Source organism: Hippoglossus hippoglossus, chromosome 21, assembly GCF_009819705.1.
Source record: "Hippoglossus hippoglossus isolate fHipHip1 chromosome 21, fHipHip1.pri, whole genome shotgun sequence".
NCBI classification, from domain to species: domain Eukaryota; kingdom Metazoa; phylum Chordata; class Actinopteri; order Pleuronectiformes; family Pleuronectidae; genus Hippoglossus; species Hippoglossus hippoglossus.
In genome coordinates this window covers 20,114,962-20,141,057 of record NC_047171.1, presented here as the reverse complement: position 1 = coordinate 20,141,057, position 26,096 = coordinate 20,114,962, and the positions used below count along the sequence as shown (strand labels likewise).

The 26,096-nt window shown below is 43.8% G+C and overlaps 1 protein-coding gene across 3 annotated transcripts in view; it reads left to right on the top strand.

Annotated features, from left to right (window-relative positions):
* Positions 1–26,096, top strand: part of sema5ba (sema domain, seven thrombospondin repeats (type 1 and type 1-like), transmembrane domain (TM) and short cytoplasmic domain, (semaphorin) 5Ba) — a 160,066-nt gene that overhangs the window by 130,704 nt on the left and 3,266 nt on the right. The window contains exons 13-23 of one of the 3 annotated variants that reach the window (XM_034573718.1): positions 8,462–8,579; positions 8,855–9,039; positions 10,733–10,876; positions 11,829–11,976; positions 12,111–12,336; positions 13,664–13,876; positions 17,230–17,400; positions 19,307–19,375; positions 19,871–20,008; positions 22,383–22,427; positions 24,461–24,666. In XM_034573718.1, the coding sequence (XP_034429609.1) occupies positions 8,462–8,579; positions 8,855–9,039; positions 10,733–10,876; positions 11,829–11,976; positions 12,111–12,336; positions 13,664–13,876; positions 17,230–17,400; positions 19,307–19,375; positions 19,871–20,008; positions 22,383–22,427; positions 24,461–24,666 (1,663 nt within the window). The remainder of the gene's footprint in view (positions 1–8,461; positions 8,580–8,854; positions 9,040–10,732; positions 10,877–11,828; positions 11,977–12,110; positions 12,337–13,663; positions 13,877–17,229; positions 17,401–19,306; positions 19,376–19,870; positions 20,009–22,382; positions 22,428–24,460; positions 24,667–26,096) is intronic. The other 2 variants (XM_034573719.1, XM_034573720.1) reach the window with 2 other exon arrangements.

The following is a 26,096-nucleotide window of genomic DNA, read 5'->3' as shown; positions in this document are numbered from 1 at the left end:
GTGTATGTAAATTGACATGTTTGCAGTTTGAAAACACTCCGAATCAGAGTCAAAATGCTGAATCTTGCATTTCAGCTTTGGCCACAAAAACATATGTGGCTTTGGACACTTGTACCGTTGTTGCAGACTCACAAGTCAATTATGTGTAAGTGCGTTTAATGTTTACTTTTCCTTTTGTTATTGATCCTTATTGGCAACTCTGGCGAGCCCCGCAACCCTGAGAGTGGAGTAACATTTACGTCGACATCTTTAACTGAAGTGCTTTTTCTGTTACGCTGAGAAACCCTTTCAACGGCCTGTGATTTGTAGCCTTTTAGTGATAGCTCGCAGAGAAATGCTGCAGCTTGTGTACCAGTGTGTGTGTGTGTGTGTGTGTGTGTGTGTGTGTGTGTGTGTGTGTGTGTGTGTGTGTGTGTGTGTGTGTGTGTGTGTGTGTGTGTGTGTGTGTGTGTGTGTGTGTGTGTGCGCGCGCGTGTGCGCGCGCAACCCTAGCCTGTGTGTGTTTGTCCTCTATTTGTGGTAATTATATTTGACCTGGCCAATTGGCACCTCTGGCTAACAGCACCACTCCGTCCTCCATCCAGCCCTTATCTCTCTATCTTACTCTGTTAGTGCAGTGATTTATTTGGGCTGCAGCAGCGTGCTAGCTTTGTCGCAATGTTGCATTCATCAGGGCTATTCTTACCCCCTTACGCTGAAGGAAGAATTGTTGTCCACGCTGCCAAGTAGACAATGGATGGAAACTGTTGGTCTCAGTAAGAACAGTAGCACAGTGCTCCACAAAGCCAACTTTGAAAGCAGAGTCGATTTCTGGTTTTGCTCGTCCTTAGCTGCTTAGGAGAGGAACCAGTTTGATTTTATGCAAACCAGGTAGGCCGACATGTTGTTATGACTTATGACTGAAAAGCAGCAACCTGAGTGCTGATGGCGTCTTTGCACGATAGACTTGGGCTACATCCACACTGCTACGTTTTTGTTTTTACACACTTTAACTCGTGAGCGTGCCTCGTGTCCACACCGCAACTGAAACAATACTGGTCCCATTTTAGTTTCAACACCGCGTTTTAGTCTGAACGGGGCGAAACGTAGATGTTTGGAAAATGTGGACGTAGACCCTCACTACCACTTGCTGATGGGGTCACTTCAGTCACAACGTAGCCATCACTCATTTGTAAGCCTCCAATCACATGACCCTTTCCAGAAGAAAACAGACAGCGTCAACCTTGGCTACCAGTGTATTGCATGTATACCTGTGTAGTGTACATGTAGTGAATATGGGTTTTTAGGCATGTTAATATGGATGAGGATTAAAATGGATACAGAGCCAAAATGCTTGTGTGGACAGAGATCGTTTCAGTTTGAAAACAAAAGCATAGTGACATGGATGTAGCCTTAGTCTCATAGCAAACTGTAACATTATGCCAACATTTAGGTTTTGAGTCATTAAAGTTGAGTAGTTGTCTTGAGATATAAAAACAACTCTGACAGTCGTACTGCTGATTTTGGTTCTTCTTCACGCTCTTCTTTATTTAATATTAGTTGGTGGTTTGCAAAACTAGCTTTGAGGTGCATTGAGTTTCTGCACCTTTATTCACGGGCTCTCTTGACTCTTGATGAATTTGTTAACACATCTGTCAAAACTGAAGGTCTCGGACAAGGAAAGTGTTCAACTTAATGATTCCTGAATATTTTTGTTCATGCATGTGGACATGAGGAGAGAGAGCAAATAGCGTGAGAGGGAGCTCGATAAGAGAGAATCTGGAAACAGAAAAGACCAAAAAGGTAGCAAAGGAGGAAACGCTGAATAAATAATGAGGATAATGTTGAGGTGAAGGAAATTGTACAAATCAGGCTTTTTGTAGTGACTCTGTTGCTGCAGCCGAATCACTGCTCACACTTCCGCTTCCATAAACATTACATTTTATAATTAAGAGGTGGAATTTGGTGTTGGTTACATTTCTGCCTGAGGGGCTTTGGCTATGTTTGTGTGTGATTGCATGTGTATGGTTGTTTGTGGCCAACACGGACCTGGCAGCAGCCGTGAGGCCGAGGCAGCTCAGCCTGCCTGCCTGCAGCAGGAGTTTAAAACATTAGGAAACCACTAAGTGGCCATAGAGGAAAACCACTGACCATTAGCATCTCTGCTACAGTCTGTGAGTGTGTGTGTGTGTGCTCATGGCTGCTTGTTAAAACCAGCATATGTGAGACTTCCTCATTCCTCAGCATCACCTCCTATAGGACCCCTGTACAGAGGTGTGAACTTCCCTGTGTGAGGGGAACTTACAGGTCAGTCTCCTGCAAACCCAATTTACTGTCGGCGGAGGCTGCCAGCCTGTCAGCAGGCCTCTAGAGTTCACAGCAGCTAAGCCTCTATGACCAATCAGAGGAACACTTCACCAGCCAAGGGCTGAGGGAGGGAGAGCGATGGTGCTCACACAGTGGATGTATTTATTACTGCTCCACAACACTGTTGCTTTTATTAAAGGCTTTGTTCTGGCTGCAGTTCAGTGTAATCATTTCTCCTTCTCTCTCATACACAATTTCTGTCTACTCTTTCTTTGAGCCTTGATTTCGACTGGCGTTATGTCAGCCACCAGCTCGCCACCTTTCAAATTCCCTGATCCTGACAAAGTCAAAATACTCTCAAGCAAAATACCTTGATTTGCTAAACTTGGAGGATAAAGACTCATGTTGAAGAGAAATGTACAAAACACCCAGGATGAGGTTGTAGTTGTAGCTGTCACTGATTGTTGATGTCGTTGGATGAAATTACGAACAGTCCCTCGATCAATCAATTATTATTATTTGTATAGCCCATATTTGCAAATCACGATTTGTCTTACAGGGCTTAACAAGGTGCGACATCATCTGCCCTTAACCCTCAACAAGACTGGCAGCAGATTCTAGAGTTGTGGCTAATAATCTTTGAAACTGTGATGTTGTAAGCTGATGATGATGTAAGCTGATGACAGACCCATATCAAACAGTTGGCTGTTGTCCTGTTGTGTGCAAATTGGTGTCAGTGTTTCATGACCGATTATTTGTATAAGACAGAAGTACCACTTCGCTCAAGGGCTCCCAAAAGATCTGACCTTTTTATCATGTGCTAAGATAAATTCAACTAGACCATAGTAAAATGTTCATGCATTATCATATCAATAATTTATACTCGAGCCCGACCGACATGGATTTTTGGGGCAAATACTGATACGGAAGTTAAACATTTCTGATTTGGATATATTGGCCAATATATATTTAAAATGGTGGCAATGGTGTTTGCACACACTGTTAGATAGAAGTGCCCTGTATGAGTTGTTTCGTAAAGATCCAGAAATTAATCCCATAGAGGAAAAAAAGTCTTATCTCGCAATGTTAAAAAAGGATCCGCTCTAATATTTTAATTGGTTCTTACCTGATCCTTGCACTAAATTTTGTGGTTATCTGTTCAGTGTTTTTTTTGCATAACAGGGGTTAAAATATAACACACCGCAGAAGTAAAAAAACACATTGTCAAAGGCTTCTACCAACCGATAAATCCATCGGGCTCTAATTTAAACACATTATTCTTGTATCTGGAGCAGGTAGCTTGTAAAATATAAAGTCTTCAAAGTATTAGACTCCACCTGTACTCAGATCTCATGATGCTCGTCTCATTTTGAAGGTCGGACTGTACGGTGTCTACATGTTGTCAACACTGGGGGCTTTGTTTCATGAAAGGTTCAATGTCTAGAATTTAGTGACATCTAGTGGGGAAGTGACACGTTGCAGCTGAATTCCCCTCACCTCACCCTCCCCTTCACAACATGAAATAGAACCTGTGGTAGCTGTCAGTTGTCATAAAAACTCAAAAGGTGTTTAATTTGTCCAGTTTAGGCTCCTGTAAAAAAACATGGCGGCCTCCGTAGAGACTCCCGATGTAAATTTAAAGTATTTAAATATAAAGGGCCCATTCTAGAATAAGGAAAACAACAATCCATCAAATTTAGATGGAACACACCAGTGAAAACATCACTAGGATTATTTTATATTAAATATCTGACAATAGATCCGAACCCAATCTTTGGGTTGAGGCTCTTTAGATTGTTGTTTTCCACCTTTTTCTCAGCAAGAAACCATTTTGAATGGATGAAATGAAAAGAAGTCAGATAAATGGAAATGGTTGATCTTTTTATCCATGCCGTTCTGTCATCTATCACATCACCTTCTAATATACTTATGAAGCATTTCCCTTTACTCTCTCTTCCTCTGTCTTGTAGCTTGTCTCAGCCTCCCCATTGTTTCTCCGTGATGTTGCAGCTCCTTTTTTTCACCAGGGACTAAATTTGTGCATCGGGGACAGCAGGGACTTTCTGGCAGCCAGCCGTCTCACTTTTGTTTTTTTGACCGGGTACCATCAGTCTTCAGCCTGGCTCCAACTGGGCCTAATTGGATGTATTAGGGCTGAGTGCTAGCAGGAGTTCTCTGTGCTTCCGATTCATCATGAGCGGACTTCCTAAATGGCCGGCTCAGCCCAGCACGTTCGTGGAGGGGTGACAAAATAAAAAAAGATTCCAGGGACAGACTCTCTCTCCCACAGAGAGAGGCTGGGGAGTGGGAGGCTGTCAGTGGTGTTCTCCTGAGAGTGGGGGGGAAAAAGACGTTGCTTGTGTGGAGAGGCAGGAGCGTGCACATATGTTTAAATAAGACAGACCCTCCAGACAGCCTTTACTGACATACTCCCAGAGTTTCAGCGCTACACTTAATAACGGCTGATTCCAATCCATAATTTATCAGTTCTGGTGATCATATTTGCAATTACACACTGACGGCCTGTCATTAAAGGCGAGGGGAACTATTGTTTTTATGTCTAGTTGTTAAAAGCCCTGTAATAAAAGGAGACACTGGTTTTAACAGCATTCACAAATGATTTAAAATGTCAATTACACACCCACAGAGAGAAAGGAGCAGATTTATGTTCCGGTGCCAATCGTCCAGACATATTGTTATATGGGCTGCTGGGTTTTGCTGCTCAGTCTGTTTAAAATTTAACAGGCCATGTTCCGTGGCCTCTCTGTTTTGATATAGTGTGCTGCCGGGCACGCACGCTGCTGAATTAAATATCCGCCGGTGCCCTGTAGACTTGTCCAAGCGATGCTCTCACACACTGTGGCACACCCACCGCAGAAGGACAAGCGCTTACAGTGTACAGCAATGAGCAGGTATTCAGAAAACCTGCGTGATCATGCACACACACACACACAAACACACACTCGCTCTCACACACACTGTTTATATTCCAGTGTATCTGCAGATTCGGCTGACAGCCCTCTGCACCGGCTGTTTTAGAAATGAGCTTTTCTATTCCCATCTCACGGCCCTCTGTCCACCCACAGTGCTTCTAATTGACTTTTAAGGGGCTGTGTTTTAACAGAAAAAGGCATCAGGAGGGTTTGGCTGATGTTTTATGCAGCTGCAGAAAGGTCAGAGTGAGATCTAACCGCCCACTTCTGCTTCTCCGAAAGTAAATTCTCATTAATTAAACAGCCTGGAGTGATGGATAAGATCAGACGGGACTGTAAACCTGTGTTCTGCTCCAAATCCATGTAGTAACCTCGAATATACTATGCATCCTATATATGTCACAACATCCAGTTTAATACAAGATTTACAAACGAGCAAGTCCACACACTGTAAAGCTCCCAATAATAATTTTATTCTTTCGTTTAACAAGGCAGCGTTTTCGATCTGCAGGAGCCGAAGCACAGAACTGTATTTTATAGCAGAGACGGCAATCAAGTCAAATCATCACCTGTTCAATTTGAAAAACATTTATGATTTTCTGGTGTTTCTCTCCCCTGGTGTGCCGTCTTTACAAGAGACTGTTTTCTGCTGTCACGTCTGCAAATCGAAACGTTGCGAGTACAATTATTTATCGGGAGCTTAACAATGTGCAGACGACCTCTTTTGTATGAAGAAAACATGAAAAAAAACGTGAATGACTGTAATTATGCACGACAAGCTGGTGTCACAAACAGGAAATCGTCTTTACATCAGACCGTCTCATTTTCGGCTCCAAAGGACGCAGCCTCTGAGGTGGGACACACACTCGCTTCTTCTTGGAGAGAGTGTGTCCCACTAAACTTTGGAAGTCCACTGTACCACAACCACTGCCCAACTATACACACTCCAAACCTGATTAGAATACACTACATGGCCAGTATTTGTATTTGGACAGTTGGACATTGTAATCGATTGGATTTTAGTCAACTGCTTAAACAGCCTCTGTGCTTCTGGTTCAAGGCTTGACACCTGATTCTTGATCCTGGTTGTGGAGATTTGCTCCCATCCGACAACAGCAGCATTTGTGAGGTGCAGCACTGATGTTTGTTTGTCTCAGGTTTTGTTGGTTTGAGGTCAGGACTCTTTTCAGGCCAGTCGGACCTTTGACAGACTATTGCCTCTAAGGTAAAAGCACATCATTTTCCAAAATATAAAGTATATAAAGTATACTTTAACATTTGCCTCAAGTGGAAACTAAGGGGGCTTACCCAAAAAGAACAGGTTTTACCTTGTATATAAATCTGCTATGGTCAGCTCATACATGTGGTAATAAAGGAGTTTTCCTTTTTTCAGCATTAACACCTTAATTATACATCCCTGTAAGCAATTTTTCACTTTATCACTTCTTACAGAATACACAGCAAATGAGTTGTAGATTGAGCTTTTTAATATTTTGACTGGTATTTTCCTCTGCGTCAGTGAGTCACAGGGTGAATCCAGGACTAAATGTGACTTCCCTGAGGTCAGACGCCCCCCCGGCCTGCCTCGCAGCGCTCTTTACCCAAAACTAATTAGGCTTCAAATCTTCCCCTTTTATACAACATTATTTATTCCATCCTTGAACGACGCACTTATAAATTGTTCTGCTTAGCTGATCCCTGTAATAGAGTTTGTGCGTGTGTGTGTCTGTGTGTGTGTTAGTAATCAGAAAACCAAATGAGAACTCTACGGCCACGATGACGATGCAAAGCCACGCATCAAAGCCATCACAGACACAATATGGTCGACCTTGAGCCAAAATGGCAGCACGCTCTTCCCTGCGCCCCCTTTTTAAATGGACTATTAGGATCACTGAACTGTGAATTTGTGGCCGACCTCATTATGATTATTGTTTCATCTGTATTGGAGATTGCATCCGGCATCGCTGTAATAGTGTCACTTTATTAAAATGACACAGACGAAGGTTAGCAGGGAATACGTCTCGCTCTTGAAGGAAGTGGTCGTCCTCCAGCTGTGCCTCAGATCTTTCCCTCTCTTCCTCTCTTCCTCTCTTCCTCTCTTTGCCTCGCCTGCGCTCGCTCGCCCTCAGTCTGTGGGGTCACCTCTGATGTGCTGGCTAAGCAGTAATGTCCGTTGGATCCAAGCCGACCTCATGGTTCACTGTGGAGCCTCAGACGTGGCACGGAGAGCTGTAACAACACTCGGAGATTCCTCATCCTCCAGGCTAAACACTGCAGGGCTCTTCAAATAAACCACGAAGGCCGGTGCCAGCAAAGGAGGAAAATAAAAACAACAAGCTGAATGGAGATAATGGAGGGAGGGAAGTTGCTGTGATGAAGGAGAGGAGAGAGTAAGGGAGAGGGAGACAAAGAGAGGAGTTATTCAGACGCCTCTCATCCTGCGTTCCTGAGGTGTCCACATCAGCTCTGGCAGCTTAGCGCCGTCATTAACAGCTTTAGATTTAATTAGCCGTCATTAAGCCTCAGTTTTACTGGAGGAGCTTGCAAACATTTAATCACAGTTTGTGTGATGCAGCGTGTGTGGTGTTGTTTATGAGACAGATGAACCTGAGTCTCATCCTAACCCTGAATGCAAAGTCTACTGAGTCACAGTCAAGATGGACGACGTGCCAGCTCCGCAAAGGTGAAGCCAAAATGTCTGGATCAGTGCCCAGGGGTTGGCTGTTTATCCTGTCTCCTCCATGTCAGCGAGTGGGACATGAACCAAACAAAACAGTCAAAGTACACATTAAATATGTTTTTCATGAAGATTCTTGTCACACTGAAGTTTGATCAAGTGTTTTTCTGATGAGTGTGGTTTTCTTTAGTTATGCAATGAAAACATGGTCAAACGTCATGTTTGGCAGCTACGACTCACGATTGGTCGCATGCGTGTATCGGCAGGACCTCGCCACTGCAGCTCCATCCTCTGCTGCACCGAATTATGCTCAAAATCTGAAAGAGCGGTGGTCAAAGGTCACTGTGGTCAAAGGTCACGGTGCCAAAATGTGTGTAGACCTAATACGACAACAGGGCTGTGATATGTGGTTTTTAGTTTAATCTTTCTCTTTTAGGGTGTCTGTGTTTCTACTTTTTCTAGTCCTGTACATTCACAGCGTTGTGTACAATTGTCGTTTTGAACAACTGCTCAGTTTGCTGACACCGCACTCTTCCTCCCTCCTCCTCGCTCCTGTCCCCCGCAGGCTGTGCTTGGATGCGAGGGATCCCTACTGTGGCTGGGACTTCAGGCAGCGGAGATGCACCACGCTGGAGGACAGCTCCAACATGAGCCAGTGGAAGCAGAACATCACTGTCTGTCCGGTAAGAACGACGTCACTGCAGCATTTTACTTTAAGAACGGAGAAAACACAGCTTCAAAGCTGTTTTCATCAGCCCTACAGAAGAAGTGGGGCTCCGAAGTGACTGTAGATGTGAGCGTGAATGGATGGATGTTTGTTTGTGTTGCAGCCCGTAGATAAGTGGAATAGATAATGGTTTGATGGATGGATCAGAATAAATGTATCTATATCCTCTGAAAATTGGTTCAATAACTCTGACTGATGTTTGCTCCTCATGACTGATGTTTGTTTTTCCAGCTGCGGAATCAAACCACGAATGGGGGCTTCGGACCCTGGGCGCCGTGGCAAACGTGCAACAACGACGATGGCGTGGATGGAGTCAGTTCCTGTTTGTGTCGGTCCAGATCCTGTGACAGCCCCGCCCCTCGATGTGGAGGCAAGAACTGTGAGGGCCCCACCATCGAAGTCGCCAACTGCTCCAGGTATAGAGAACGATCATATTCTAACAGTAACAACTATCATCAGCACTAAAATAATATTTTTTATAATAAGTTATAATAAAGGTTTAAATGACTGTGGATCACCTGTCCTATCATAGACCTATAGTATAAATAAAACTATAATCACTGCAATTTAACAGATACTACCAACCTATTATCCATCATATTGCTGGTTGGGGTGATGTTTTTAATCAATAGGAAAAAAACTAAGAGATCTCTCTATTTTCTATTTGCTCCCTTTGAATAATTGAAAAGACTTGACTTCCCAGCTTGCTTGCAGACACATTAAAAGTAAAGATAGAAATATTGATATTTTAATCGTCCCACATCACATCAAGGTGACATCTAAATCTGACTTTTATCACGTAAAACACAAATTTCTGGATTTATCCAGACAAAACTCATTCTTTCATCTCCTACAGGCTGATGTATTACAACAGCCTCTTGTCCTGTCACCCTAAAATGACAAACCTAAAAACACAGAGGTGTAATTCATTCAATCCCGTTCTTAACTTCCCTCTTTGATACAGAATAGCCTGTAAGTGCTGTTACTAGTCCATAAATTACTCAGCAGCCTCTGGACAAAATTAATTCTTGATATGCTTGAAGAATATGAACCCAATAGATCCTTTAATTCTTTCGGAAACTGTGGTATTTCGAGTAAAAACACAGTGAAGCTGCTTTTGGTTAATGTGCAGATTAATTAGTTCCTCTGCTTTTTTTCATCGTTGAATTTTGGTTATTTGATTACTGCAATGTAAATGTACTTATCTTGTATAACATGTGTGTAATTATTTGTCGTTCATTTCATTATATTTGTTATATTTTTTAACTTCATTGTGTTTTAATTGCATTTATTTACCTTATTAAGACGATTTCTTGAAGAAAAAACATAACGCTTTGTCTAAAACTGTGCTGTGGATTAACAGTACTCGCTAGTAAATAGCAAATATACTGTTAAATAATACAATCTACGTTGTATAATGCATACAAAATGTGGCGTGATCTTATTGAGTCAAGTGAACTGGACAGTGTGGCTGTGATTGAGCATATTGAGCATTTGTATAAGAGTTTAGTCCAGAACCAGATCAGCTCCAACATCTTTTCTTAAACTCTGCCATTGTAGCAGCAATTTCCAAACTGATTTCGAAGCAGCCACCTCAGGCCACTATTTCCATCCTGCCCGAACATGAGAAATATAATGACTGTGAAGCTTATTAGAATATGTAGGTGACACCTCTCAGCACCTCTGTCTGCAGGGGGAAGTGACCAGTCAGTGTTACAGCGAGCGGAGCCCAGACAGAGAGATTAGACACTTTCAGCCCAGCGGATGGCTGCGCCAGATTTAATCCTTGGTGTCGAAATTGAATTGTGCTTTAGTAGAAAGTGGCAATTAAATCATGAGTACTACTACCCAGGAACAAAGCACTTAAGCAAATTGAATGAATGTTTCCCATTCAGAACGGGCTCCCTGTGTGTTTGCATTTCTGTTTCCAGAATCGCAGACAAAACCCGAACATTGTTATATTATTATATCCTATGAGCATTACAGAACACTCTGTGAGTGAGTAATTCTCCAAACACAAGTGAAAATTATACAGGTTTTTGAACCACTGTGACACAGGTGGTCAGTAGGGTCAGCACTTGTCCCTTAAATACATGCCTGTTTCCACAGAAACGGAGGCTGGACGCCCTGGTCGTCATGGGGACAGTGCAGCACAACCTGTGGCACAGGCTTCGAGCTGCGGCAGCGTTCATGTAACAACCCTTCACCCCGACATGGCGGCCGTGTGTGCGTGGGGCCGAGCAGGGACGAGAGGTGAGGATAACTGCGTCATCATTTATACCATATGATGACGAATGATGAGATATTCTGAATAAAACTGTAGATCATGTCTCTAATGTCATTGGTTGCAAAAGTGAATGCATTACTACATTGTTTGACTTTACAGTGATGTAATGATGACATAGTTGATCATACATTTTTTGGGGGATCTATGTAAACTTTTAGGTCCTGTCTGAAGATTAGGATGCAGAGATACCTAAAAAAATACCTTTTTGAATGATGCATGACGTCGTTTCCCGACTCCTTTATGACTTCTTCATGATGTCACTTATCATGTGATGTCAGATCATTTCCGATCGTCTCTCTAGCCCTATTGTTTGCCAAGACATCTTGTAAAATGTGTTTTTTGACGAATTGTTGACCTTGACCTTTGACCAATCATCTCCAGAAGTTAATAATCTGAAGAAGCCCTCCGAAGTAATGTCCCCACCAAGTTTGGTGAACATGTGTATATGCGTTGTTGAGTTATTTTGTACATACACACACAGGGGCGAAAACAATACCCTGTTTTTACTTAAACCGGCTCACTGGGTAAATCAAATAATGATATAATCATCTTTGACTCTTATGCAAACATGGTCAAAATGATCATCCAGCAGTCACATTATCAATATGATGGGTTGATGCAGTAGAGATAAGATTAACCCTGTGTTTTAATTAATCAGTAATACTGTTTTTCAGTCAATTTTCACATCCAACAACTTAAATAGTAACAACATTGAGCCAAAATATGTCTTTTCTCATCTGTTGCCATCATCTGCAGGACGTCAGTGCCTTCCAAAACCACTTATTGATCTGCCCCTGATCACTATGATCCACTATGATGGTTGTGCTGGGTTTAGTCTCAAGTCTGCAGCTCTCACTGATACTGTCATTTTGTCCCAATCAATCCTCGTAAACTCCCCCACTGCTGCCATCTCCGCAGGTTCTGTAATGAAGGGGTGCCCTGTCCTCAGCCCATCTTCTGGTCGCCGTGGGGACCCTGGACCAAGTGTAGCACCGAGTGCGGGGGAGGTGTCCACTCCAGGGTCCGCACTTGTGAGAATGGCAACAGCTGCCCAGGATGTGCACTGGTAGGAAAAACACACACAGATACACAACCAGCTTACAAACTAGGAATCTGTATATGTGCCCCCTGGCATTTTTGTACATAAACATGCTGCTGTTGTAGCTTGGTTGTAGCAATTGTTATCTCATCTCAATTCAGGAATACAAGGCCTGTAACCTGGAGGCGTGTCCAGAGGTCAAGAGGAACACACCCTGGACGCCCTGGATGCCTGTCAACGTAACCCAGGGCGGAGCTCGTCAGGAGCAGAGGATGCGCTACATGTGCCGAGCTCACCTGTCCGATCCTCACGAGCTGCAGATCGGACGCAGGAAGGTGGAGACGCGATTCTGTCCCAACGACGGGACAGCGGCCTGCGAGACGGACAGTAAGTTCAGCAGCTCTGATTTGATGCCCCCAGAGTTTCATTGGCCTTCAAAACTACCTGATGACTCGTGAACCTCACTTGTTTACCTTCAATGAACTCTACTTTACTTGTCTCAGTTATCAATTGTATTATTGTATTAGTCATGATTGTGTGTATAAGTTGCAACTGTGTGTGTCTGATGTTTTTATGTATTCTGTAACCTGTGCACAGACTCCTTGGGGGGGGGGGGGGGGGGGGGGGGGGCTGCACTGTAAATAAACTTAACATTAGAGTGAAAAAGTCACTTGATGACACAGTCAGTTCAACTTCAATCCTTCAACATCCCCCGTAGACGCAGCTGCCCGAATTAATATAGATGAGAATAAATAACAATAATATGAATTCTGTCTGGCGTTTGCTTAAACTATCGTGGGAGTTGATACAAAAGAATATGTGCAGTGAAGGCAGCGGCGTGCAAAGATTCCTCCCAGCAGGATCAAGAGGCCGCCTGTTAGCTTCCCTAAATGTTGTTAGAGAAGGAGCCCGGCACACGAACACTGTGAGAGCTACATGGGGTCATAGTCCACTGCTCTCCACTGGAGGCTTTTCCATGTCCCCCTCTCCTGAACCGATTACCTGTCGCCCCCTGTCAGACTCCTGGGGGCGCCGCATTGACTGATAATCAGATGAAACACCCACATGAGAGACTCAGACAGAGTTTGAGGGACGGACAGAAAGAGAAATTTGCCTGCTGGCAAAGTCGTATTCAGTGTGTGACTGACACTCAAAAGAATCTGCATGCTTCATATTTTTCTCTTTCAAATCTTTAAACTCTCTGGGCTTTTATCCTAAATCTGCTTTTGCTGGTTTAACATTGGAAGGGAAAGGTCACCGCGACAGGCACATGGTCCAAGAGGTTTGTACTTAAGACTGAATGAATCGTGGCTGTGTTTGGGGATAACATGCACTAAACCAATCAGACTGCAATCTCCCATTCCCTTTATAAGCCAGTTGTGCTTGCACCTTCTCAGACTGACATTGTAATGGTGGATTTTCAAGAGGAAAAGAGGAAAAGGATCTAATTGTAAAAGTAGGGCTGGGCAATATGGCTCAAATTATAGCAATATAAACATTTTCATATCAATAATTATCATAAATGTCATTATTATTTATTTTAAGTTTAAAGACAGATTGTTGCTTCTGAGAAACAAAGACACTTGCGTTGTGCTCGGCACTGCTTGGTGCCAGCTCTAAGATTTGGGGCACTCACTCTACAAGCACTCGTTATTTTTCTGTGATCTAATCTGGATCCTTTTGTTTTGCTTTTTATCCGTTCTCTTCTCTCCAGCCCTCGTCGAGGAGCTCCTGAAGATACCAGTGGTGAGAGTAGCAGGTGCCGGCTGGTCATCCTGGGAGTCCTGGTCGAGCTGCTCGCAGAGCTGCGCCAAAGGCTACCGCACCCGCCGGCGATCCTGTGCTGGACCAGAAGGGAAAAGTGCCCCAGTTGCGTGTCGTGGCTCACCTGTGGAGTACCAGGACTGTAATGTCCAGGCGTGTCCTGGTGAGTGAGTATTTAATTGGTTTCGTGAAGAGAGGACGTGCACACTGAGGCAGAAATAGAGACAGAGGGAGGGGGAGGGAGTGGATCATTAGCTTCATTAGCTAATGGTTACCAGAAGCTGCAGCAGTCCAGCGAGAGTCCTCCGACAAATTAAATTATCTATTTCAAACCACTCATCAAACCATAATCAGCTGACCTTGGACTCTGCTGACCACAGGTTGCTACATTGATGGAACACACAAATTAAATCAGACTGACCACACACACACACACACACACACACACACACACACACACACACACACACACACACACACACACACACACACACACACACTCGAAAAAGGGTTGAACTCCTCTTAACCTGTCACTTTGAATAGTCATGTACGATATCGAATAAATTCATGATTGATGGTGCAAATCTGATCAAATTCCTGAAGTGTCTCTAAATGTCAGTTGTTGTTAGTGGTTCGCTCAGCAACCGACACATGTAGCCTGTAGGAGCCAGACGAGGCGGCCTCGGTTACTTGGCTGCGAGGTAGCCAATTAGGAATCCTGCTGCCTCGAGTGTCAGCCGCTCTCACCGTCCCTGTCCTGGTAGACGGAGAGAAGGACAAGGCCAGAGACAAAGGAGAGAATGAGTGTGAAATAGTAATTGACAATGAGATTAGACAGAATGATGGAGGGAATACTGAGGAGACTGAAATATGTGTTGGAGTGTGTGTGTGTGGGGGGGGGGAGAGAAGAGAAGAGAAGAGACGAGAGAGAGAGAGAGAGGTGTTTTGTCATTGAGTCAGTCACAAGTTGCCAGAATTCAATTATGACTTTCATTACAAGTGACCTAAAAAAACAGCCTTTTAAGTTGAGTCTGTTTTCTGAAGGCTGAGTTTGTGGTGTGATGTCAAATGAACAGCAGTGTCCCCTGCAGACAGCAGCAGATATTATTAATTCAGTTTTTAACAATGTGTTTTTTCTGCGTAGATTAAAGTCCCCCTCTTACGTCATTTGAGAGAAATCCAAGTATTATCTCAAGTGTTTTCAAAGCCTGTGCAAGTTTACTTATCCGTCAGCAAACTTAAAGTCAGATGTGACAATTAAAAAGCCTCTGAAAAGAACACCAGTCAAATCTCAGGTTAAAAAGTCCAGTTCGATTCTAACATTGGCTCAATCAGGAGTAAATTAGATTGAAATCAAATTTATTGAGAATACGAGGGATAAACTTTGGTGCTTAGACCTCAACAGGAAGTAGAATAATATGGAAGCAGTCCTATGAATTTGGATCTGAAGGAGGAGGCTCCCTCTCTAAACACTGGTGGTGGTGGTGATGAGGAATGGAGCAGGAAGTTGGGGCGTGCGATGAAGGCTTGTTGTTGGACGGTTTGAAAAGAGATGACCGGGTACCCAGAGCTGAGATGGTGGTGGTCACTCGGTGATCGTGGTGTTGAACTGACAGTGATGAACTTTGATACCTGCGAGGTGATTGTCTCAGGGCGAGTGAGACAGGATGTGATGGACGAAAAGAGAGAATGAGCTGGCGGAGCTAAGAGACAGTTGGAACTGTGGGTGTGACTGATTCAGCTCAAGTCATCCAAGATAGGTTGAAGTAACGTTGCAGGTCAATTACAATTCAAGTCTTATGTCAGTCCAAGTCAAATTCAAGTCATTTAGAAAGTGGAGACATCATTTTACAAGCTCAAAATTCTTCTGACTCAAACTAAAATGTCCGTCGCTCTGAAGCTAAAGTTGGTTTATCCAGGTCAAATTCAAATGTCTGCTTGTGATCAACTGAATAAGCACATTAAGGTCCGAAATTACCTGTTTCCTACTTTCAACTTCAGACTTCTTCACTTAATGAAAACAGCCCCACAGGAACATAGTGAGAGACTAATAGAAGCAGTTTGTCAGTCAGGTAACCAGTGAGCCGGTCGGTAACTCAGTGAACCCGACACTCAGCTAGTCAGCCAGGTAAACAGGTGGTTAGAGTCAGTCAGGCAGAGTGCTGGTCACAGCCTGCTTCACTCTGGGTCCCACTAATCCACTCAGCTAATGGAGTTTTCTGCAGCACTGTGACGTTACCTGGCAACACCGCCTCTCTCCGTCAGTCTGACGGACACCAGCCAGTCAACCAGCCAGTCAATTAGTCAGCTCCTCTGATTGGATCACATGAAACATCAACGGTCCCCGTGGAGGGACTGGATAAATGCCACAGTCAGACAGGAGACAAAGAAGAACATTATCAGCAACAGAAAATACATCATATTGATATTTATTTTGTGTAATCAATGTGTATCAATTTTCACATTAACAAATGAGAAAGACCTCTGTGTGTGAACAGGCTGTAGGACCTCTGAAAGGTCTAAATCAGTTTATAGATGCATTAAAGGTGCCCGGCTGGTGCAACTGGTATAAAATCTGCATAAGGGTCTTCAATCACCGCCTTGCGGAATGTTCAGGTGGTGCAAATGCCCCCTGGAGGACATAAATAAACACAAATAACATAGAAGAAAACTGAATAGAGCGCATACCTTCACCAAGGCCCAGCAGTCCTCCCTTAGATTCAATCAAACTGCACGACATTTCTCACACTCACACATATCAGTCCCCTAAATGTGCCTATTTTGTAAAAAATACTAATAATAACAATTCCCGGATCCTTCTTTTGACCGGATCTGCACCTAAATGTGAGTTCTTTCTTGCACAAAGTCTCGTCCCTCCACCAAGTTTCATGGAAATCCTTTCAGTAGTCTTTGTGTAATCCTGCTGACAAGTGAGCAAACAGGGGCAAAGACATAACCTCCTTTGTGCCGGTAAAAAGCTGTGAATGAAGAGGCTGTAGGTCTTAACAAGGTCTAAACACACAAAAGGTGCCATGGTGGTGCAACAGGGTCATAACACATTTTAACTTGCAGCCTTGGGAAACGTTCAGCCGCTGCAAATAAACACAAATAAAATGAAACTAGTAGAACTGGTTTTAGAGCGGGTTCAAGTATTACAGAGTCGTGGCCCTCTGTTAATACTGGCCATTAAACTTCAGTGTTACATGTCTCTTCAATCAGCCAAATATTCACATATTAAAGATATTAGAGCTCCCTGTTGCTGCATCTGTTTATTTTCACTGCTCTTGGATTATATAGATCAAACAGAGTTGAATGTTTCTTTCATTCTTTGGAGGCTCGTCAAGTGCAGAGTCATTGACATTCAAACTGAGCCCGGATTAATCCAGGCTTACTGAAGACAGTGGTTTTCCGGAGAGAGTACGCCACTGAGAAGAACATCAGTCTCAACAAGTGGGATCGTTGGGATTATTCTGCATCTTATCGTTTCAACAACGGGAACGTGTGTGTGTGTTACAGTGAAAGGTGCATGGTCCTGCTGGTCGTCCTGGTCTCTGTGCTCAGTGGGTTGCGGCGGCGGCCACTACCAACGAACACGCTCCTGCAACAGCCCTGCGGCCACCAACGGAGGGGACATCTGCATCGGACTACACACCGAAGAGGCCCTCTGCAACACACACACCTGTGATGGTAAGGTCACGCACACTCACAGTGTCTAACTCTGTGATGCCACCATTGTTCAAGGTCCTTTCATCACGCCTCCAGGCAGCCAATCATCTCCCACGCTGCGTCATCTCGTGTGTTGTCCCCCTTCGCTAAATTGCTTCTTTCATCTTCCCCTAATGAATAAAACAGCTTTTAGATATATGAAAAGATCAACAGAGTCATGCTGCCTGAACAAAATGTCCTCCCGCCGTGTCTTTCCCACTGTGCACCTGGAGCTCTCAGCGCTATGGCAACCCCTGTGTAAAAGGTTCAACTTGGGTTGTTAAACAAACATGAATCTCACAAAAAGCATCTGAAAGTGCAGGTAAGCAACAAATACGTTGTCGACAACAACAGTGCATTCACACAACTGATCCTCGATTCTCTCTCCGAAAGCTGCAACCAGCACAATGTAGACAGAAGAAAATAGCTTGAATGAAAGAAATAAAAACACATACAATAATAACACATACAGACAATACAAATAAAGATGAATCCAGTGTACATGTACGAATGAAGCACAGTTTTTGTAAATTGGCTGCTGTAGCTTCATGAGGGCAGTTTTATCATTTCTTCTTTTTGTTTTTTTTCTTTTTACAGTAGAGAGCAGAGTTGAATAAAACTGTTGATTGCTGAGTGATATGTGGAGTATACAGTGTGACATCGACAGTGAAAGAAATGTTTTCTCAAATGTGATTATTCAATTAACATTTATTTTACTTCGATTGGAGCAGAGACCAAAATCTCAGAGGTTGATCTCCTAAAACCTGGATAGAAAAACTGAGCAAGAAAGTTTATTTTAGCCGTTTGTATGAACAGTTTAAACACTTGATTAAATTGTCATAACACCGGTAAACAAGGCACAAAAAACAAATACCGTAAGAAATAAATCTGATGCTCAGGTTTTTTTCAATTGATTTGGAAGTTAGGTTATTTGGAAGTCTCATCATGTGAAGATGAGATATGAGATGTATAACAGCCTCCTCCATGTTCCCCCTCTAATCTTATTCTGCTCTCACAAGGACACTGAAATATTCATGAGAGATCGGAGTATCAGAACTCACAATGACGGTTCAGCCTCATTCCGATTCTCAGGTTTAATATCAAAGCTTCAGTGTTCTGTCCCCACAATGTGATTTTCAGCCTTTTTCTTGAGTCACTTAGCGGTAAAACAAAAATGGCTGTGTGTGTGCGTGTGTGTGTACGTACAGTGATGTACTGCAGATGATTTCTGCCTGGATTAAATAGTAGCTTCCCCTTAACCATCGTTTTCCTCGGCTGCTTTTCATTTTGAATCCCCCCTCCTGTCATTCACGGGGAGAATAACTCTTACAGTCGGCCTCCCTGGTAATTACAGACAAAGAAAGGTAAATGGCTTTCTGTCTTTTTTCTCCCGCCTTTGTCGAGATGCTGATCATCCTCCTTCATCAGGTTAATGTTTTCCAGTTTGACCAACACATCCCTTTTGGCCTGTGCCGATCGACTGTCCGCTAACAACCTCTCCAGCCCGGATCTGTCTCCTCGTGCGCGCGTTATTGACAGGAACGGCATCAGTCATCCACCGGGGGTCCTGCTGGTGCCGCTTCCCTCTCTGCATGACTAATTAGCAGCAAGCGGTGCTGTCAGTCACAGGTATATTTGATGCCCCTGTCGTAGGTCATTTGATTCAAGTGTCCACCAGTAATGGAGGACAGCAGGAAGCGCTGTCGGGACAGAATACTAACGAGGAGCCTCAGGCCCGATGGCGTTGCCTCTGACTCAACAGAGAGAATACGCAGGTCGTCCGGGTGACAAAAAATAAATGGGAATAAATGAAGCAATTTAAGAGGGCTGTAGCGACGAAAGGGTTATTAAAAATGTTTCAGGTGGTCTGTGTGTTTTGTGCGTCTAGATGGTGCGAGAAGGGAGCAGATGGTGGCGACTGGGCGGCCGGTGGCTGAGCACCAGACTGACAGGAAAGGTAAAAAGAGGCCTCGACTCGGGCCCTCGCTGCCAAAACTGTACACTCGAGAGCGCCCTGAATAACAAACCAGCTTTCTCATCAGCCTTTCATCGCTCCCTTCACTCCGGCGCTTTGAGACACAGGGTGACAGAAGGCTCCAAGTGCGTGGTTCAAAGGGAGGAGCCGAGCGTTGGGAGTTTTCTCTTTCCTCTTGGGTCGCAGCCTTTGTTTACTGCTCGGTTGCCTGCTGCGGGGAAACAACTCTAAAGCTTGGCTCAGAGGACAAACATCTCCGCTATGCACTAAACAAACTCTCCACGGGTTCACTCTTTCAATCTGTTTACATCACAAACACTCTTCGGTGTGTCTGGGCTCTTCGGCTGGCCGGGAAGGTCGCTGGCCGCGGGTGGCGACGGCCTGGGTGGGCGCGTTGGTTTCCAGGCCTCATGAGTTCTACGTGGCCTGTGTTGGTTGTCTGGGTTTGTGTTGATTGTTGTCTCTTTCTGTGTTTAGGTGGCTGGATGGCCTGGTCGCTGTGGTCGGCGTGTGATGATTCAGGCTTGCAGATGAGGAGTCGGGTGTGTGGCACTCAGGGCAACACCCCGTGTGTGGGGAACAGCACGCAGCGCCGAGACTGCAATGAAATACCTGGTGAGTCCGTCAGTTCTCAGGTACACGCTGTGCACGAGCAGCCTCCATCACAGCAGGTCAAGGTTGGCCAACAAAGTTTGGAGGAGACGACCTGCGTGAAACTTTTGCAACTGTGGATAGATGAAAGTTTTTCCCTTTCTCAGTCATGCTTCTGGTTTGACTTTTTTTCAATACTTATTCTGGATATTTTCCCTGAGAGGCAGCCTGTGTTTTGCTAGAACACCCTGATCACACACAGGTTCACACATTCACACCTGGATGGTGCCTGCACCTGCACCTACTGAGCGGCTCCACTGGAGCAGGGAAGTTGTGTGAGGGATGAGCGCTGCTGTCTCACTCCTCTGGTCCCACCTTTGCTTCCATAACCTTCAGGTCATCACTTCCCCTCTATGACACATTCAAATATAAACTTGTAAACTTAGATTTTGAATGTGGAAAGAGACGGTACACACTGTGCTTGACCTCTTACATTTTCTTGGCACCCTGCGTATGGAGGCTTGAGTCGGTTCGGTTGTGACTCGTCCGTTTTCCCCACTCTCTCTCTCTCTCCCTATTTCACACTTACTATCCAGTCAACAAACGGGAAAATGCTCAAATATATCTCTAAATAATGTCATGTTTTATTCAGTGTCACCGGGACAAGAAATGGTTGACAAATAAATGAAGTAGTTGAAAAAAACAAACAGAAACATTAATCAGATCTGACAGTTTGAAAAGCGTAAATAAAGAATTGACAATTCATGATAAACCTGTTTTCAAGCCAGTTAATTACCAATCCCAAGTTCCCAGAGCCCAAAGCGACATCTTTACGTTTGTCTGACCAAGAGACTAAATGTATGCACTCATGACCAAACACAAACCTAACCAATCAATTGTTAGTTTTTAATTTCCGCTCAGAATCATCACATATGACAAGAACGATGTAATGATTAGGACAATAATAAAAGATCATATCCTTCGATTTAACTACACTGAAATAAATGCTACAGATTTGTCATCAACGTCTAAGATCAACTTGTCAAATTATTGAGTACTAACTTTATCTTTAGTTTTTACTGCAATGTTTTAACTGTGCAAAGAAATTAATACAATTAGTAAACAAATTGGGGGAGACTTTTAGATTAAGTCCACAGTCCTGGAATCATCCTACAGACCAAATCTTTGTTGGCGGTACCTTTTTATTATGATACAAATAATAATTAAACTTTATTTCTACAGTACTTATTCAAACAAGGTTACAAAGTGCCTTCCAAAATACATGGGAATAAAACAACACAGAACTTTAAGAAGGATACAAGCATTAAATAAAATGTTAAAAACAAGCAACATCTAATAAAACCACCATTTCAAAACAGGTAAAGTGCCGGCAGGTCTAAACTCCAGAGCCTCTGGGCCCAAATGGCAAAAGCCAGGCCGGAATGCTGAGGTTTAGAAGTTACTGAGAATATCCTCAAATCAATCCTAAGTTTAACTTTGCTCATCCGTCATTGTCACAGTATCACAGTCGTTCAATGTCATCACTGTCATCAGCCTCACCTTCTGCATTCACATCCATCCGTATGCCTCATCTGTGTGTATGTGGCCGACATCCTCCCTGTGCACTAAACTCATCCGCCCCTGGTAATTAACCATGAAGTCCATGCGAATCCAACAAGTCGACAGTTGACCCCGCCGGCCTCAGCTCACCGTGTTGCCGATGACGATCTCCGAAAAGTTTCTCCTGAAATGATCTTTCATGGCCCGCCGCAGTCAGCCCGTCCCCACACGGAATCCCTAATGAGTCCAGGCGAAGGCGATTAATATTAATGGGTTGTCACAACACCAAATCACATCTAATTTCAGTGCAAATTTCAATGAGGCGATGGATGGATTTGTTAAGGTCACTGGCGGAGGGGAGGCGGCTGCGAGGAAGCTGGAAAATAAGGCCAAAAAATTAATCAAGGGATGTGGCACCGCAATTAAAAGTGTTCACACACACACGTCAACCGCTCCCCTCCTAGTTTCCTCCTCGGCAGTGGACAGGATGTGTTGCGCTGTAAATAATTGTCTTGCCGTCAAGTGTCTCTAACGGCATCTAGAGAGGGTCGCTGCGACGGAGCAGAGCTGTTCTCTCACTCTCACCAGAGAACGTTTTGAATTCATCGAGGCAAACAAATCTCTGCGGAACATTGAAAGCAACATCTCAATTTCTCATTCCCCATTTTTGTTTTCCATGTGTCAACTCTCCTGGTGTTACAGTCGGTGGTTGTTGTCTTCTGAAGGCTGTTTTTCCATGGAGAGTGCATGTGTGTGTGCGTGCGCGTGTGCGTGTGTGTGTGTGCGCGTGTGTGCATGCAGGTGTGTGTCTGACCCTGTGTTCCTCTCCTCTCTGCAGTCATTCTCCCCGCATCTGGTTTTGATAAGGACCAACACTGCGGAGGTAAGTGGATTAACAGCTGCCTTCGCTTTGTTTCTGTTCCTGTCCCTGTATCTGTTTCCCCAGATGTCTGCCCATGATGTGAGTTTCCATACATTATATGTGCATCTTCATGCGTGTGTTCAGGCTGTGCTAAATTCTAACAGCTGATCAGGAGGATGATCAAATATTATGGGCACTGTACAGCTGCATCCGTAGGAGGATGCGGTTTATCGGGCCCATTAGGAAGCGAGTCTTCATGGACCTGGTAGAACACCAAGGCTGAACCAAAATGAGACGCTCTGGCCTACAGAGGCTCTAGGTGATCGCCGTCACCAGCTCGTCCCACCATTATTGCTGTTGCCTGGCAACAGAGCTGAAATTGGACACGACAAGAAAGTTTTAATGCCCCTTGATTTTTTTCTTGTCACTGAAGCTCAATGAATCCTGGGATTGGTAGGGCTTGGAATGGAGCCTTTGTTTCTCCGAGATGAAAGGACCCATTTTTCTGCCGCATTTGAAGGAGCCTTGAAAATGGGACAGTCTAGTCGCGCCACTGTGATGCAATCGGTCTTCAAATGCAGCCTCCGAAGGATGCCGACCCGTGTTGTATCTGGAACATTCTCGAGTTGTAGAAACTATTGTATAACAGCGAATGAAGACATTCTCAAGACAGTAGTTTGGCTCCATGTGTCTGCATAAAACCTTGAGACTTCTTGTCTTTTGTTCTTTCGTTTTAAAAATTCAAATAGGAAGCACAAAACCAAAAGGATAAACCTAAGTGCACATTTCTGTCCCTGGAAAGACAGATATCAACACAAAAGAGGGACTAAACTAATTGGATTGTGGGCAAAATGTGAGATAATTATTCCCTAAGAAAATGGAAAAAATGCCCTATCTCACAATTTTAGAGAAAGTACAAAATAACATCCTGATTCTGCCCCTGGATCCACGCCAAAATGAAATGGGTTCCTTCCTGATTCAAGTTGAATGGAAATCAATGTTGTTGTTTGTGTGTTACTTTGCTTACAAATAAACAAACCAACAAATACATAGTTACGGGTGAAAACATAACCTCCTTTCTAGAGGTAATTATGCAGAAGTCAGTTTTGAATTCCATCAATACAGAAAAAAGAGTTGAACTCAGCAGGTCTCCCAGAGCGTCCTCTCCTCACGCAGCCACACGACCTTTTCATGAGCTCAGTTCAGTGTGAGACACAAAGAACTGACCGTCTCTCCCACAGTGTTATACAGTTAAATAAGCACAAAAGCCTCTCCTCTAGAGGGAGCAATGACAGAATCCAAGAGTCAACAAGGTCTTTTCTGACGGAGCTAATCCCCCTCGAACACACACTGCACATGAGCATGTTTACTTTTAACAACCAAATGTAAAATGAGGTTTTGTTGGAGAAAACCATAGACACTGAATAAATATGGACGACGCATCTCCACTTCCTACCATTGTATAGAAATGAAGCTAAAATATCCCTGATATGCTGGAGTCGCTGCATCGAGGTCCCGCCCCTACACATGCTTGACAAATCGCGAGTCAGTCTCAGCTGTCAATCATGACCTCTCTGCCCATTTATATCATCAAATAACTAATTAAAACCAAACTTACCATACCAAACATTCGAACAAACATCCAAAACATTCGAACAAACATCAGTGTGATAACTAAAATGACAGAAACCATCTTTGAGAAAAAATATTTCAACATGTGCTTTGACCTTTTAGTTTTCGCATGGAGGAGGCAGCCACCAGGGGGCGATCAAGATGGTTTGGCTTCACTTTTGGGGAGTCGTCATATCGTCCATCTTTACATATAGTCTATGGAGAATGCTGAGGCGCCAAAAAGTGTTGTCAGAAGCACTGTAGACAGATATGCTACTGTACCAATATTAACTATGAATAATCCTATAAAGGCCTCTGCTCAGGTTCGACAAGTTCTGGTAGACCTGAGGAAGTTACAGTTACGTCTGAGCCCCTGGAGACCATATTTCCAAAGAGGCAATAATGTATGCTGACCTTTTTATGTATCCCCCTTCATTTCCCAGCGTTCACCTCCATCCACCTCATCGCGACCGGCGTGTCCTGTTTCCTCGGGGCGGGGCTGCTGTCCTTCTTGATCTACGTCTACTGTCAGCGTTTCCATAAGCCCTCGCAGGAGTCTGCCGTCATCCACCCTACCACCCCCAACCACCTCAACTACAAGGGCAACACCACGCCAAAGAATGAGAAGTACACGCCCATGGAGTTCAAGGTACGCGTTTTTAATATTTCACACAGATAGAGGGTAGTATGTCGTAAACCTGGTGTTACTCTCACACACGAACACACCCGATGTAAAAAAAATTTAAAATTCAAGGGCACTGAATGTGATTCATGTTTTATTTAGAGCATTTATTCATGCATTTATCTCAATTGAGCCCAAACCGCAGAAGATGAATTACTGTTCATTTCTATTCCTCCTTGCTCATATACAGAACCTATCGGCTTTAAGCCTTTTTCTACCTGCAGCCCACAAACCAAGTCCTTATTAATGGGCCCCATTAACTTTCTAAAGCATTAGCCGGCCCTACCACCTCCCACTGCTATCGCTCTACTGTGCACTCACATTTACAACCAGTCAAGAAAAGTACTTTCACCAGAGGCTCGTAGACTTTTACTGCAGCTTTGTGTCCTTTTCTCTGCACTTTGCATTGTTCGCTCTCTAACTGATTGTTGATTAACCCAGGGAGATGATTGATTTTCCCGTCCATGTAACCTTGCAAGTGAGAATCCATAGAATCCATCTTGCCAGACTTCCAAGTCATTCGCCTGTAGTCAAAACAGCGCGAGGCAGGGCCCACCGGCAGCTACAGCGAGAAGCGACTGTTCCTTAACAACAATGGCAGAAGTTAGCATGGACATTGTTGTAGCACCAGCTAAATTAGAACTGGAGAATATTTCATCAGTAGAAATAAATTAAAGAATTTTTGTAAATCAGGGGCCACAAAGGGGCCACAATTGTATATTCCAACATCCCCCTCTGGCCCTGCCCCTGGATCCGCCCCTGCACTGTAGGCTTTTCTCGATGGCTTTTCTTTTCATCATGTCACCTTTAAACTATTTATATGAATTATATTTCTTTTCTATACCAATCACTGCTACTGCTCTTTGCATCCTGGTTACCTTATATGCTTATATGAAATTCATTTGACATTTTACACTTCTATTCCTTATTTTTGTATTTTTATTATATAGTTGGTTTACGTAATGTGTATATTTTACTTTGTAAATCTTTATAAAAGGCACAATTTGATTTGAAAGCGACATTTAACGTAGTTTTTCATTGTGTCTGCGCAATGACAACAAAGTTCTTTAATCTTGAAAAGTTTTGCCCGTCCTCTGATTGGCTTCCTCATCCATAATAGGCCGTGATAGACAGATGGTTCATCCAATCATCTGCCAATTATTCTTTAAAAGTGCCTGCCCTTTTCTAAAGATGTTCCAACGAAGCCTTCCCAGATGGATCTGTAACGAATCATCTGTGAAACAAACCATCTGCTGCGTCAAGTTACTGTTTCTGCTAAGTGCTCCGAAGTGTGCTGGTGAGGAACAGCTGTTGGTAACTCAACTTAAAACTTTGAATTGGTTCAGTTTGATCTTTGTCACCATCACGTAGTTTTTCCAACCAAGTTTTTAATTACA